The sequence below is a fragment of the Phodopus roborovskii genome, unplaced genomic scaffold (assembly GCF_943737965.1).
Source record: "Phodopus roborovskii unplaced genomic scaffold, PHOROB, whole genome shotgun sequence".
NCBI lineage: Eukaryota > Metazoa > Chordata > Mammalia > Rodentia > Cricetidae > Phodopus > Phodopus roborovskii.
This window is the reverse complement of record NW_026126629.1, coordinates 14,615,577-14,632,266: the sequence shown is the minus strand read 5'-3', so window position 1 is coordinate 14,632,266 and position 16,690 is coordinate 14,615,577. Positions and strand designations below refer to the sequence as shown.

The 16,690-nt window shown below is 41.6% G+C and overlaps 1 protein-coding gene across 1 annotated transcript in view; it reads left to right on the top strand.

Moving 5' to 3' along the window:
• Grid1 (glutamate ionotropic receptor delta type subunit 1) overlaps nucleotides 1-16,690 on the top strand; it is a 293,681-nt gene that overhangs the window by 33,446 nt on the left and 243,545 nt on the right. Inside the window, exon 2 of the mRNA XM_051206794.1 lies at nucleotides 4,540-4,710. Within this exon, the coding sequence (XP_051062751.1) occupies nucleotides 4,591-4,710 (120 nt within the window). The 5' untranslated portion in view covers nucleotides 4,540-4,590. The remainder of the gene's footprint in view (nucleotides 1-4,539; nucleotides 4,711-16,690) is intronic.

Here is a 16,690-nt window from a genome sequence, read left to right as displayed (position 1 = left end):
GGACCTGAAAATAGATCTTTGACACCAGCAACTGTGTAGCAAAGTCATAAGAAGCAGGTATGCACAGTGACCACAAAGCAAGGCCCTCTAGGCCTGAGCTTAGAAGGGTTTAAAGCCTGACTCAATCAAAGATCACTCATCTTAGAGAAGACATATGACATGACAAGCCTTATTTAGAATAAGATAATAAGAGAAACATTAATCCATGTGCAAGATATTCACCCAATGAAAATTTAACAATACACACATATAGGGAAGGAGATATAAGAGATTCAGAAATGTATGAGAGATATTCAACCATGTTAAGTATTAAGGTAAGGAAAGCAAACCTCAACAGTGTTCCAGTCCATACTCATGAGACCGACACATCTTAGGAAATCATGTCATATATAAGGTGTAGGTAAGTAGGCAAGACTCCCTTTGTCACACATGATCGGTATAAATTATAAATTATAATTATAAATTGGTACTATTTCATTGGAAATTTGACATTTTCTAATAAATTTGAGCATGTTCCTATTCTCTTTTTAAAAAGTTGTTTCTATTTTCTTTCTGCATGCAATGTATGTCTGTATACTCCATGAGCACTTGGTGCCTAAGGAGGTCAGAAGTTGATTAGATTTCCTGGAGCTGGAGTTACACACAGTGAGCCACCCTGTGAGTACTGGGAATTTGAACTCAGGTCCTTTGGAAGAGGAGCCACTGAGCCATCTTTCCAACCCTCATTCCTATTGTCTTATCAGGATACCGCAATCCTAGGTATATGATATATACAAGAGAAATTCTTACGGAAGTTCATAAGGACACATAGGAAATTGTTCATAGAAGCTAACAAGTGAAACATCAGAAAGTTATCAGTAATAGGTGAACAAATGATGTAGTGTTGTCACACACACCTTTAAAAACTCAAATCAGAGCTACAGCCACCATCATGGATAAACCTCAGAACTCTAATGCTTAGCTAGCTGGTTGTTTAATTTTTAAATAATTATTTCTTTTTTACTTTCTGGGTGCTTTGCCTACATGTGCACCATGTTCATGCAGTGCCCTCAGAGCCAGGCAAGGGTATTGCTGGAACTGGAGTTACAGATGACTTTGTCTCCAAATGGGTTCTGGCTCCTGACCACTGAGCCATCTCTCCATCCCATGAGCAGGTAGCTTTAAACATTGGTGACTACTGGGGTATTATTTAGTGTGCTCATGGAAAACCCAGAGAGCTTGCTCCTCGAAGTGGAGCAGGGCTAGATTCCTGCAGAGTTATCAAGCTCCCAGAGGACTCTGATGTGCAACAGAGTATCAGAAACACGAAGTTAAACAGGGTCAAGGAAGGATCCATGTTGTGCAGCATTTACACAGTTAGCCAAAATGTGCAAGACTAAGCTACATGCCATTTAGGCCCTTGCATAACAAATGCTGCTTGTGGCAAGAAGGGAGGAGTAAGCATGAGAAACCATCCAACTAAGATGTGGGCATCATTTTACTTCTTAGTTTGATGGAAGACACAGTGAATTCATTTCATTATTCATATTTAATGTACAAAATGATCATGCATATTTCACAGTGAAACATAACTTTCAATGTAAAAATTAAAGCCTCTTTTGATCCTGAGTTCTCCAGTGAGCATCAGATGATACACTGCTTTTTTTTTTTTTTCCTCTGCTAGTTTATTCCACAGGGGTGCAGACACATTGCCCTGCTGCTTTCATTTATCAGCAGCACTATTCAAATGCATGCTTAACTAGGACAAGGGGAAGTTTACCCTCCAATCTCCTCACTTAAATTGGCTGCGTTTCCTTCTGTAGAGGAAGTCTAGAGTGTGGGGTCTCTTGCATTGGTATAGAGGTACACACCCTGTGTTCACTCCTGTGATACTTATAGAACCCAGCAGGGCTAGCAGGACAAGAGTAGATACTGGTGTGCAGCTGTTTGAATGAACCCTTTGTCTATATTCAGGTTTAACGCAAGGTCTGGATTCAACCTTTTTGGTTTTCTGCAAATAATTGAGTGGACTCCTAGATCTTTATTGCAGATATCTCTGGATTGGACAAGAAGGATCTAAGGGCATGATCTAGGTGTTCATTAGCAAGCAGGACCATGCTGTGACCCATGGCTAGTAGATCAGAACTGAGCCAAAGGAGCAAGAGTTTATACAAGGTTCCAGCAGATCCCTACTGTTCGGGAGGCACATGGAAGCTATTAGGGTTCCATAAAGCAGTGTCAAGTCTTCAAAGCATCCTGAGTGGGCAAAATAGAAGAGAGATAGTTGGCAAATCAGGGCAGATGGGGGAAAGCATTGAGTCCCCACAGCTGGCCACATCACAGTATACCTTAGGTGTTCACCATTGATTAGCAGAAGGTTGCCATGGAAAGTACTAGGTATATCAAATGTCAAATCCCTAACTAATCTCCAAAATGTGTCTAGAGTACGGTGGTGAGAACTGGGTGTTTCCGTTTGTCCTACTGGAAGTTAAGAAGCAGGAGAGGCTTAATAAAATGATTTCTAGGAAAATGGCTGTTGCCTCTAGAGTAGCATTTTTCAAGAATGTGTGGGAAAAACAAATGGCATGAGACACATTTTGTTTTGACTTGTGGCTGTGTTGTCTCTAACACCTTTATGCTCAAAACCAGTTTTGTATTTCATGACAACTACATTTCTCATTTCCTTCATTTTGCTTATTTATTCATTTGTTTGTTTTATTAGTTAGAGGCAAGCTCTCAATCTAGGCCATGCTGGCCCATAATTGACTATGTGGTCCAGGCTGGCCTTGAACCTACAGCAGTTCTCCCTCGATCTCTCCAGTGATGGGATTACAAGCATGAGCCACTTAGTCTTGCTGACATCATCCATTTTCTAGATAAGAAATTCCCTCCCCAAATCCTCTCCTCTTCTAGTTTAGGCAAAGGGAACCATCTACTTGTTACTCTTTCTGATATTGTTCATCCCTTGAGATTAGGCTGTGATTTCTTTCATCCTCTACCCTGTGCTCTCACAAGGACCTTGGTCCCCAGGGCCACTAGAACAGAACTGAGTGCACATGTCCAGGCTCTGCTCATTCTCTGCCCACTCTGAAACTGTTTGTGTTCAGAGACTGTCCCTTCTGACCAAATTCTTTACTTTGGAATCTCTCTGGTCCCAATGCATCATGAATATAAACTTCAGTGACATGGGTCTAGATCTGCAATGTAATAGCATTTTAACTTTTGTGAGATAGGGTAGTTCAGTATATTAGGAACTAACAATTAAGCTATGGGCTTTTGTGCTTTACTCTCTTCCAGATCTAGCAAGTGCCATCAATTGAACAGGCTTCACAGACACACACACAGCATCCTAAGGCAGACACTAAATGCTTGATTTAGCATCTTACCCCTTAAATGTTATGCTCTCATTTAAATGATTTCAAAATTCCAGCCACTAATTTCCTGCCTGGCTGGCTTCATTTGTACTGTCACAGGGTCTCAACTCTAGAATGGGTCATCTGCAAAGAAGATTTAAAGAATATTTTAAAATACAACTATTTTAGTTAAAATGTTGACTTGGAGCCAAGCATTAATGTAGTAATTTCTCAGAGACAGTGAGCCTGGGATGTCCTTCATCTGACTGCAGACCCACTGCTGGAACACTGTGTGAATACTGGTTTCCATTTCTTTGTAATTCAGTTTTAGACCCATCTGTGCAGCCATCAACTCTCCTCTCTGTCTCCTCCTCCTCAGTTTGTTCCTCTCTAATCCTTGCCCCCATAAGCAACCAGAAGTTTTCAAAAAAGGCCATTTTGATTATAGCATATTTGTACCTAAAATGTTTCAAGCTCCTTACTACCCCAAGGGAAAAGGTTTACTTTCTATGTTGCTGTTGTTTGTTTGAAGCGGAATGTATGAACCCCATCTGACTCAACTCCACTTATGCCTCTACAAGGAACAGAGTCCATCTAGTCCCTGCAGACCCTGTAGTGCCAGCTTCCCAGCTATACTTTGCCTTTTGCACGCACGCACACACACACACACACACACACACACACACACACACACACCTTCTTTACCTATGTTCATTCTTAGGCTTAGTTTAAGGCTGATTTCTTATAGAAGCTTCCTTTGGAAAGATATTCCTATAAGTAGCTCCCTTTCCAATCTCTATGCTCGAGGATGAAATGCCATAATCATTGATCCCTTCCTGACATTCCTAGGGTTGTTTTTGAGCATGGCATTAAGAAATGCGTTTAAAACACCTAGTGTACCTAAATCTTGGACAATAGATGTCTTTGATCACTGGCACAATTGGTATGCTCTATAGTTAAGGATTATATCTGACCTCTACTGTACCTTGGTGCTTACTGTAGACAAGATTTCAGAGGGAATGTAAATGTAAAATGTAAAAGATGGTAAATATTTTTTTGTAAAGCAGCAACTAATGAAATGTATAGCTTGGGACTAACCCTTTGACCTCTCCAGCATTATCTGTTTGGGCTTTGGGCCTGGATGCCTCCTAGTGACTTTTTTTTTTAATTCATGAGGGTATAAGCATGGATCTGATTATTTCTTCAGGAAATCAGTGATCCCGAGATCCTGGATCTGGTCCACAGTGCCCTTGGCAGGATGACCGTGGTCCGGCAAATTTTCCCATCTGCGAAGGACAACCAGAAATGCATGAGGAATAACCACCGCATCTCTTCTCTGCTCTGTGATCCACAGGAAGGCTACCTCCAAATGCTGCAGGTCAGTACACAGTGTCTCCTCCATGCAGGGCTCTCCCCACACCATGAAACAGAAGATATGCTGGCCCTGCTGGGCTCTAGCTGAACATAGTTACCCACCTGCTTTAATGACTAAAATGCTGTCATTTGCTCAAATGGAAACCAGTCAACTGGACACAAGTGTCTCATAGTAGCATTAGTGGTAATTATGCCTGGTATCAGCAGGAAGGGCTCACTTGCTCACTGGGTACGTCTGGTATTTAAAAGTTACATGGTTGGGGTGGGGCAGATTTCTCTTAGGCCTCTGTGTTGAGTGGCAGGGCTAAAGATGGAGACTTCCTTTGAGTTTTTCCTTGTAAGAAGTCACTCACACAGACACCATCCTTTTAAAACATGTGGCACCATCCTGCCACATCTGCTAAGTGCTGAAGTAAAGACCAGCAAGGATACTACAGGATTTTTACCAAGCAAAATGACCAGAGAACAGGTGTAGGGCATGGCCATTTACTGTACCCCTTCCTAGGGAGATAAAAATTTTTTTTGTTAATACTCCAGTCACTGTCTTGGTATGTATATGGTCTTCATCTTCTAGCCCTGTGGTTTTGTCATAGCAAATAGGTGCAAATTCTGCCCATTTACAGATAGTTTTCTGCGTAGATATTAACAGGGAAATAGTGTGGTGAATGCCCACTGGCTTCCCTGAATCCACAACATTGAAATATGATTTGGAATATGATGCACAAGAAAACACGATGATATTTAAGGGGGCCATGTGACAAAAGGAAGTGTCTCCTATTGGGTTTGTGAACATTGCCTACAACTTTGCACATAGGGTATGCTCAGCACTCAGCATCTGAAATCATTCCTGCCTTCTTTCTTCAGCTAGGAGTGAAGAGTAGAAACCCAGAGTTCAGATCAGGGCTGGCTGTATATGCCCAATGAGGGTCAACCTTATGTAGTACCTTTTGGTGTCACCCTATCGGAGGACCTTCATAATGGAGAGAGGACCATGGGAATCTTGGGAATCTTTCTTCGTGAAAGCATTGAATCTACGTCTATAACCTTACACTGTCAGACGGAGAAGAAAACTTGTCTCAAAGATGTTGCACATGAGAAACTTCTCACTGGGTAGGAAACAGATAAACCTGATTACAGCTGGAGCACCTTCCCTGTCTTGAGCAGGATAGAATAGGTAGGATTTTCAGAGGCGGTAAGGATTTGACTAAGAGCCTGCAACAGTGGACATTGACACTGCATCAACCAGAGACTTTGGGTTGTGTGCTAGAAATGCCTAAGGTATAATTTTGTTTTGTCCTCCCCCTCACTCACCCCCCCCCAGGAATGGAAGAGGTGATAAGGACCAAGTGAGTGCCCCTCGCTAGAACCCTGTCTGCATCATTCTCCCTCTCATGTGGATATGTACAAAGGTAGAAAAAGGACCAGGCCATATATATGAGTGTTCCTACTCTGTGTGCCTGTGCCTGTGCATGCGTGCGTGCGTGCGTGCATGCATGCATGCATGTGTGCGTATCCTTTTGCTGGCTGGGCCTAAGCCCATAGCTCTCCTTCCCTTGATGATCTCTCAGGTTGTGTTTTACCCCTTCCCAGTTTCTGTCATCGTTTCCCCCTTTCCTACCTCCTATCCCTATAGCTACTTCCCAGTTCTCATTAAGTTAAACTGCTTCAGTGTCCCCCAAAGGAGAGTCACTTTCTGTTGCACAGACATGGGCAGTGCAGGATGCGGGAGAGGAGAGAGGCCTACACTTGTAGTCAAAGTCCACGCTGACTTCTTGCTATGGACCCACAGGTGTAGGGAGACAGGCTGTCTCCAGCACTTCAGACCTGCTAGGAGCAAAGGGTCGGCTCTCTGGAAGAGAGCAAGGGAGACTTGGGGATGAGGGGATGTTCAGTTGATGGCCTACTAAAGTGGCATGCACCCAAACATGTGACAAAGGCTCTGAGTCACACACTTCAGGGCCCTGTCTCTGTTCTTTCTGGGAAACAGGTCCCACATAAGGAAGAAAAATATAGAACAAAGCCATAGGAACTTGTTTGTAGCAGTTGTACCACCATCACCACCAGGAGCACCAACCAAACTGCCTGGTTGCAAATCCTAATGCGTCTAGCTGTTTTTTAAGCAATCAATATTTATTTGTTATTCTGTGCATTGTCAATCCAAGTGATGAAAACATGCTACCCTAGAGAGTCACCATGAAAAGAGAATGAGAGAACATGTGGAAACATGTAGAACAGGACTAGTCTGTTAACAATACCAACAGTACCGGTGAGGAGGTCAGTTTAACTGAAGTTTCTGCAGAAAGACTGAACATGCCCACACACCTGTATTTTGGCAGGTGTAAGTATTACCTTGTACAGGAGAGCAGTTCCTGCCCCTCCGGCCCTGGACCACAAGCTTTGTACTTTTCACTGTCTGCATGACTCATTCATTCACTACCACCTCGTCTGAACAAGACGGACAGTGTTTCGATCCCATTTAGCTCTTCATGGAAGACCCTGCTCACTGAAGACCATCAAAAGGAATATATGACTCTGCTAATAATCTGAGACTCAGAATCCAAGTTAAATGGTCTTTAGAAGCCACTTTATATAGAGATAAGTAAAGTACTTTATTGAAGAAATCTCTGTCTCTTCCCATGTGTTGTGTCTACATTCTTCTTTGGGGCTAGGATGGGAGGGGAGTGTGGATTTATTTACTCCTCTGCCCAACACTTGGGAAGCTTGTATATTCATCTCATTTACAAGCCATTCCCTTCAAGTTTTCTCAGAAACTATTACCACTTCTTTCTTTCCTAATGACAGTGTAGAAAGCAAACTAATTTCTCCTAGCCTCTAGCTGTGAGATTTATCGAAAAGACTCTAACATGTTTAGAACAACCAACTAAAGAAAAAAATGGCTGTCATGGATTATTAACTTTGTCTTGATGAAATTAATGAAAATCCCCCTGGAAATGGAGCTCCCAAGTCCATCTTCGTTCTTACCCCAGATGGCTACCCTTGGGATGGTGATTCTAGAATACTACAAGGATCATGAAAGCGTAGGGGAGTTTTTGCAAAGTCATCCATCTCCAGGCTTCTCTACCAAAGTGAATTGGTCTCAGAGACTCTGTCTTCCTCTATTAGCCTTGTGGTCAGGGATTTCTGTTTTGAGAAGCCAACCAAGTGCTATTACAGCAAATCAATTTGGTTGCTATTTAGTACAAAGTCCCTTGGAAGAAAAATACCTAAATAAGTGGCTTCCAGCGGCTTCAAAAGGCTTTGTGTTTGCCTGTGTGCTGTTGTTTATTCTTCCCTACCAAGCACTGTCTGACTTGGGTGTTTCTCGTTCTTGTTTTCTTGACAAGTTAGTTTAGGGCTTGTCTGACTCAGCCAGTAATAAAAGTGATAACCAGTCCCTGAGAACCCTGAGGATTTGCTAAGATTGCCCAGGCAACCTTGCTCCGGGAAGATTCACTATTGTGCTCTGTCATTAGAACTGCCTATCCCAGTGATCTCAACTTGTAATTGAACTAACAGAAGCATTAGCACATTGCCACCCCATCTATTCAAATGGGTTTCCAGGGCATAGTGGGAAATATGAGGTGCACTGCCTGGCCACTGTGCTGTTTGATCTAAGCTGAGGGGGCCAATGTGGCATTGTCATAAAGTGTCCTGTCCGATTTGAATTTTTGCATCTCTGTGCACTTAAAAGCTGTTGAATGGCCCGACAGAATCACCCCTCCCCTCTGGCACTCAGTTTGCTAAAACCACCACCGACATGCTAGTCACCATTTCCTAGAAGCTCCTGTTCTCCACCCTGGTTACAGGTCTCTGTCAGTCTGATAAGTGAGGCTTTTCCTCTGGAGCATCCCCCAGGCTTCCGTTCCAGCTACCACAGATTTCTTGTCACTTTTTGTGCTTCACTTAATGGTAAAGACTCCAAATGGCCATCTGACAAGGACAGTGTGGAAGTCTTCATGAGTCAGGTGCATAGGTAGTTTCTGTGGGGACAGCTGCTTGCTACTCTGGCTGCAGGTGTCCACATGTGTATTTGGAGCTGATAGAGGTTTGTATGGAGACAGATGCTCTTTCACATTCCCCCTTCTGATTCAGCGGTGAACAGAGCTTCCTATAACCCTTACCCTCGGCCACCATCTGCTCCATCCTCTGGCTTGGCCATAGTGTCCTCTCAAGACAGGTGGGCTAGCAGCAGTTTGGCACAGAGTCCTTGCCTGGGGATAGATTGTTCGTGCTGGGGCATCTGGATGTCAGATTGTCCTCCCAGCTGGACCCTCTGTCCACTGCTTATCTGACACTGCTAGCCAACCAGAGCCTGTCTGCAGATTTGGTCAGAGGTCAGTGCCTGCTGTTTATTTCTACAATGTCTCCACGAACAGCCACTTTGCTTGATTAATGATAAAGGGAAAAGCCCACTGGGCTCTTTAGAAGCCTGGAGGAGCTGTGGCCATTCTTAATGAAAATCTTGCATTTCCAGCTTTGGATGGGGAGGATAATGGACTGATGAGAGATTTCTGCTGGCCTGTGAGGCTCTGACCTTGGCCTGCCATTCATCTTCCTTCAAGAATGATTCCTACCCTGATAATGCAGTGGACAACTGTCCTCAGGCTCCTAGAGCATGACGGGGACACAGCTGGGGTACCCTAATAACTCTTGCCTGGATTCTCAGAGTTGCTAAGAAGACAAGCACCAATCACCAGGGGGCAGACAGTCTGGCTGCACAGTGTGGCACACACGTTATTCTGACCTGATCAAGCCTCTCCTTTTCCAACCAGTGGAGGTGGCAGAGGACTCAGCCTGATGGCATCAGAAGGGCTTAGACTCAAGGCCTTCCTGAGGATATCAGCATATTTGAGGGAAGAGCCCATGTGCCATGACCTCAGGTCCTAATCCTTTCTGTAGGAAGTTAACAGGCTGCCTATACCCTGCCTTATTGGTGTCTAGGTAGGAAATAAGCCTTTTCTTGGTTCCATTAGTGTGACGAATCTATACCTGAACAAGCTGCTTATTGTGATTTGAATGATTATGTCCCCATAGCATTCCTATGTTGAAACTTAATTCCCAAGGTGGCAGTGTTTGGATGTAGGGTCATTGGAAAGAAATTTGGTTGTCAGGATAGAAACCTCACAAATGAATGGGCTAGAACACTCTATAAGTGTGACTGGAGATCCCCACTTCTGAGTCAGGACATAGGAAGGAGATACCCTATGAATGTGGGATTTCCACTTTTAAAATTTATGATAATACTTTTTAAATTTAAATTTGAAACAAACTTGTTTTACATGTCAATTCCAGCTCCTTCACCCTCCCTGCCTCTTAACCCCCATCCCATCCCCTTTCTGCTCCCCAGGGAGCATGAGGATTTCCATGGGGGATCTTCAAAGTCTGTCATATCATTTGGAGAAGGACCTAGGCCCTACCCTGTGTGTCTAGGCCAAGAGAGAATCCTTCTATGTGGAATGGGCTCCCAAGTCCGTTTCGTGCACTAGGGATAAATACTGATCCACTACCAGAGGCCCCATAGACTGCCCAGCCTAACTAACACCTAAGATCAGGGGTTCTGGGTGAGTCCTGTGCTGGTTTCCCAGCTATCAGGCTGAGGTACATGAGCTTCCCCTTGTTCAGGTCAGCTGTCGTTGTGGGTTTTTGCAGCCTGGTCTTAACCCCTTTGCTCATCACTGGATTCCAGGAGTTCGGCTCAGTCTTTAGCTGTGGGTGTATGCTTCTGCTTCCATCAGCTACTGGATAAAGGCTCTAGGATGGCATATTAGGTATTTATCAATCTCATTATCAGGGAAAGGCAGTTAAGGTAGCCTCTCCACTATTTTTAGATTGTTAGTTGGGGTCATCCTTGTAGATCTCTAGGCATTTCCCTAGTGCCAGATTTCTCTTTAAAACTATAGTGGCTCCCTCTATAATGGTATCTCTTTTTTGTTCTTCTCTATTCTCCCCCCAACTCAATCCTCAGGCTCCATGTTCTCCTCTCTCCTTCTCTTTCTCCTAACTCTTTCTTTTCTCCCCACATTGTCCCAAATAGCTCAAGAGAACTTGTCCCTTTCCCCTTCTCTGGGAGATCATGTATGTCTCTCTTTCAGTCCTTGTTTCCTAGCTTTTCTGGCAGTGTGAATTGTAGGCTGGTGATCCTTTGCTCTATGTCTAAAATCCATATATGGGTGAATACATACCATGTTCATCTTTTTATGACTGGGTTACCTCACTCAGGATTGTTTCTTCAAGTTCCATCCATTTGCCTACTAATTTCAAGGTTCCATTGATTTTTTTTCTGTTGAGTAAAACTTTATTGTGTAAATGTGCCACATTTTTCCATCCATTTTTCAGTTGAGGGGCATCTAGGTTGCTTCCAGGTTCTGATTATTACAAATAATGCTGCTATGAACATAGTTAAACAGATGTCCTTGTTGTATGAATGTGCATCATTTGGGTATATGCCTAAGAGTGAAATTGCTGGATCTTGTGGTAGACTGATTCCCCTTTTCTGGAGGAACCACTAAAATGATTTCCAAAGGGGCTGTACAAGTTTGCCTTCCCACCAGTAGTAGAGGAGAGTTGCCCTTTCTCTATATCATCTACAGCATAAACTGTCTTTGGTGTTTTTGATTTTAGCCATTCTGACAGGAGTAAGACGTTATCTCCGAGTTGTTTTGGTTTGCATTTCCCTGATGGCTAAGGATATTGAGTATCTTTCAGCCATTTTGGATTCTTCTATTGAGAATTCTCTATTTAGTTCTGTACCCCACTTTTGAATTTGGTGTTTTGATAAGTAGCTTCTTGAGTTCTTTGTGTATTTTGGAAATCAGCCCTCTGTCAGATGTAGGGTTGGTGAAAATCTTTTCCCATTCTGTGGGCTGCTGTTTTGTCTTGTTGACTGTGTCCTATACCTTACAGAAGCTTCTCAGTTTCAAGAGGTCCTATTTATTAGTTGTTGATATCAGTGTCTGTGCTACTTGTTTTATGTTCAGGAAGCAGTCTCCTGTACCAATTCGTTCATGGGTACCATTCCCTTTCTCTTAATAGAGGTTCAGTGTAACTTGATTAGGTTGAGGGCTTAATCCATTTGAACTTAAGTTTTGTGCATGGGGATAGATATGGATCTATCTATCTGCAGTCTTCTACACATCAGCATTCAGTTATGCGAACACCATTTGTTGAAGATGCTTTCTTCTTTCCATTGTATAATTTTAGCTTCTCTGACAAAAAGTCAGGTATTTGTAGGTGTGTGGGTTAATATCGGTTTTCAGTTCGATTCTGTTGCTCTACCTGTGTAGGTTTGCCCCAATACCAAGCTGTTTTCAGGACTATAGCTCTATAATAAAGCTTGAAGTCAGGGATGATGATGCCTCTGGAAGTTCTTTTATTGTACAGGGTTGTTTCAGCTATCCTGGGTCTTTTGTTTTTCCATATAAAATTGAGTAGTGTTCTGTCTAGGTCTGTGAAGAATTGTGCTGGTATTTTGATGGGGATTGCATTGAATCTGTAGATTGGTTTTGGCAAGATTGCTATTTTTACTGTGTTGATCATACCTATCCAAGAGCATGGGAGATCTTTCCATTCTCTGGCATTTTCTTTAATTTCTTTCTTGAAAGACATAAAGTTCTTATATAGGTCTTTCACTTGTTTGGTTAGCATTACCCAAAGACATTTAAAGTTGTTTGTGGCTATTGTAAAAGGTGATGTTTCTCTGGTTTCTTTCTCAGCCCCTTTATCATCTGTATATAGTAGGGCTACTGATTTTTTTTTGAGTTAATCTTGTATCCAGCCACTTTGCTGAAGGAGTTTTATCAGCTGTAGGAGTTCCCTGGTTGAGTTTTTCAGGTCACTTATGTAAATTATCATATCATCTTCAAATAGTGAAAGTTTGACTTTTTCCTTTCCAATTTGTATCCCCTTAATCTTCTTTTTTTTTTCTTCTTATTGCTCTGGCTAGTACTTCAAATACAATATTGAAGAGATATGGAGAGAGTGGACAGCCTGTATTGTTCCTGATTTTTAGAGGAATCACATTGAGTTTCTCTCCATTTAGTTTGATGCTGGCTGTTGGTTTGCTGTACATTGCTTTTATTATGTTTATCTTTTCCCTGATCTCTCCAATATCTTTATCATGAAGGGATGTTGGATTTTGTCAAAGGCTTTTTCAGCATGTAGTGAGATGATCATGTAGTTTTTCTTTTTCAATTTGTTTATATGGTGGATTACATTGATGGGTTTTTGTAAGTTGAACCATCTCTGCATCCTTAGGATGAAGCCTACTTGGTCAGGGTGAATGATTTCTCTGATGTGTTCTTGGATTTGATTTGCCAGTATTTTAATTGAGTATTTTTTCATGAATGTTCATGAGGGATATTGGTCTATAATTCTCTTTCTTAGTTGTGTCTTTGTGTGGCTTGGCTACTAAGGTAATTGTAGCCTTGCAATGACCCTTCTGCTACTATTCTTTGAAACACTTTGAGGAGTATTGTTATTCTTTGAATTTCTAGTAGAATTCTGCACTGAAGCCATCTTGTACTGGGCTTTTTTGGGGGGGGGGGAGAGGAGGACTTTTGATGATTGCATCTGCTTCTATTTCATTAGGGATTATAGGTCTATATAAATTGCTTATCTGTTCTTGATTTAATTTGGGTAAGTGATATCTATCCACAAAATCGTCCATTTCTGTTAAATTTTCAAATTTTGTGGAGCACAGATTTTCAAAGTATGACCTAAAGATTCTCTGGATTTCCTCAGTGTCTGTTGTTATGTCTTCTTTTTTATTTCTGATTTTGTTAATTTGCATGTTATCTCTCTGCATTTTGGTTAGTTTGAAAAAAGGTTCCTCTATCTTCGTGATTTTTCTTGAAGAACCAACTCTTTTTTTTACATTGATTCTTTGTATTGTTTTCCTAGTTTATACTTTATTGATTTTAGCCCTTATATTGATTATTTCCTGGTGTCTACTCTTCCAGGGTGAGTTTTCTTCTTTTTGTTCTAAAGCTTTCAGTTGTGCTAACAATTCTCTAATGTGACTATCCTCTAGTTTCGTCATATGAGCACTTAGTGCTATGAAGTTTCCACTTATCACTGCTTTCAAAGTGTCTCATAAGTTTGGATATGTTGTATCTTCATTCTCATTGAATTCTAGGAAGTTCATAATTTCCTTATTTCTTCCTTGACTCAGGAATGGTGCAATTGCTCATTGTTCAATTTTCATGAATTTGTAAGATTTCTGCATTTTGCGTTGTTGTTGAATTCTAACTTTAAAGCATGATGGCCTGATAAGATACAGGGGGTTACTTAAATTTTTTCATACCCATTGAGGTTTGCTATATTGCAGAATATGTGGTCAATTTTAGAGAAGGTTTTATATATATATATTATATATACATATATATATATATATATATATATATATTTTTTTTTTTTTTTGCATGGACCATTCTATAAATATCTGTTAAACCCAATTGGGTCCTAACTGCTGTTAGTTCCTTTGTTTCTTTGTTAAGTTTCTGTCTGGTGGACCTGGACCTATCTAGTGTTGAGAGTGGGGTTTTGAAATCTCCCACTTAAGTGTGTGAGGTTTTTTTTTTTTTGGTGTGGTGTGTGTGTGTGTGTGTGTGTGTGTGTGTGTATGTGTGTGTGTGTGTGTGTGATTTGAGTTTTAGTAATGTTTCTTTTACAAATGTGGGTGCCTTTGTATTTGGTACATAGATGTTCAGAATTGAGACTTCATGTTCATGTATTTCTCCTGTGATGAATAAGAAATAACCTTCTTAATCTTTTTTGATTGATTTTAGTTTAAAGTGTAATTTGTTGGATATTAGGATTGCTATACCCACTTTTTTCTTGGATCATTTGATTGGAAAATGTTTTACCAACCCTTACCTTTGAGATAACGTTTACCTTTGAGGTTGAGGTGTGTTTCTTATATGCAGCAGAAGGATGGATTCTGTCTTCGTATCCCTTCTGTTCACCTGTATCTTTTTATAGGTGAGTTAAGACCATTAATATTGAGGAATACTAATGACCATTGATTGTTAATTCTTGTTTCTTTTGGATTTGTTGTTGTTGGTATTCTGTGTGGATTTCCCCCATTTTACTTTTGGCTGTTGATAAAGTGGGATTATCTATTGCCTATGTTTTTGTGGGTTTAGTTGACTTCCTTGGGTTGGAGTTTTCCTTCCAGAACTTTCTGTAGGGCTGGATTAGTTGATACATGTTGCCTAAATCTGGATTTGTCATGGAATATCTTGGTTTCTCCATCTATAGTGATTGAAAGATTTGCTGAGTATAGTAGTCTGGGCTGGCATCCATGGTCTCTTAGTGCTGGTAGAATATCTATCCAGGACCTTTTGGCCTTCAGAGTTTCTGTGGAGAAGTCATGTGTAATTCTGATAGATTTGCCTTTATATGTTCCTAGGTCTTTTTCCTTTGCTGCTCTTAATGTTCTTTTTATATTCTGTATGTTTGATGTCTTGATTATTATGTGGCAAAGGACGTTTTTTGTGGTTCACTCTATTTGGTGTTCTGTAAGCTTCTTGTCCTTTCATTGGCATGTTTTTCTTTAGGTTGGGAAAGCTTTGTTCTATGATTTTGTTGAATATATTTCCTGTATTTTTGAGTTGGATTTCTTCATCTTCTTCTATACCTATTATTCTTATTTTTGGCCTTTTCATGGTATCCCATATTTCTTGGATATTTTGCATTAGGGATTTGTTGGATTTAAGATTTTCTTTGATCAGTGAATCTATTTCTCCTAGTGTATCTTCAGTGTCTGACTGATATTCTGTATTCTATCTCTTGTTTTCTGTTAGTTATGCTTGCATTTGCAGTTCTTGATCAATTACCCAGATTTTCTATTTCCAGCATTCCCCCAGACTGTGTATTTTAATTGTCTCTGTTTTTAGCTTTCAAACCTTGCACTGTTTGAATTGTTCTTGCAATTTTTGGTTTGTCTTTTCCTCGAAGTTTTTAAAGAATTTCCTCATTTCTTGTTTTAGGGTCTCTATCATCTTCATGAAGTTTTTTTAGGATCATTCTCTTCTGCTTCATCTGTGTTGGGAAGTTCAGGTCTTGCTGGTGTGGAGTCCCTAGACTCTGGTGGTGTTATATTGATCTTTCTACTGTTGACTTGTTTCTTATACTGTCATCTACCCATCTCTTCTTCCAGTGTGTACTGGTGGGGTCTCTCCCTCTCCTGGTGGGTACAGGGCCAAGCATCTCTTCTGGTTAGTGCAAGTAGGTCCAATACTCCCATGACTGTCATCTTCCAGTGGGTGATGGTGGGACTAGGGTGCTGGCAGATCCTGGATGGGCTGGTCCACTGTGACACATACGCAGTTCCCAGTCCACAGGAGGTTCTGAGCAGGGAACAGGAAAGTGGCTCCTCCCGTGGGTAGAAGTGGGACCAGGTTGCTGTCAGACTCTGGATAGGCCAGTTTGCTTGGACAGGCTCCCCCATGTGTGTGCAGGTCCCAGGCCTCAGGAGGCTCCCAGCAGGGCCCTGGAAGGCATGTGGGAAAGTGACCCAAGCTTGCTTCCTCCCTGAATGGAGGCAAGACCAGGATGCTGGCAGACTCTGGATAGGCAGGTCTGCTGGGATGGTTTCTCCTGTGTGCAGTCCCCAGGAGGGATTTCCACTTTCTGAAACTGTCAAGGGGTCTGTGATATTGTATTATAGCAGTGTGAACTAAGATGTCCTTTGTGGCCAAGCCAGTGTTGCCACTGATTGAGCACAGTGGCTTTGCTGCTGTTTCAGTGTTATCCTTCTCAGGACTGCTCATTATTTCTGAACTGTGTTCATTCTGCTCCAGTGCTCTATTCTCTCCATCAAACTGGACTCCTGGTCTTTCCTGTATTTTTCCCTCTGGGTATTGACTCTTTAAGTATATTCTTATTTTTTCATGAAGATCAATTCCACAATCTTTCTAGTGGCCTTTGTTACTGCTGACACAGGTATGTTCCCAAATTAAACCTAGCTACTAATGTATTGGGAA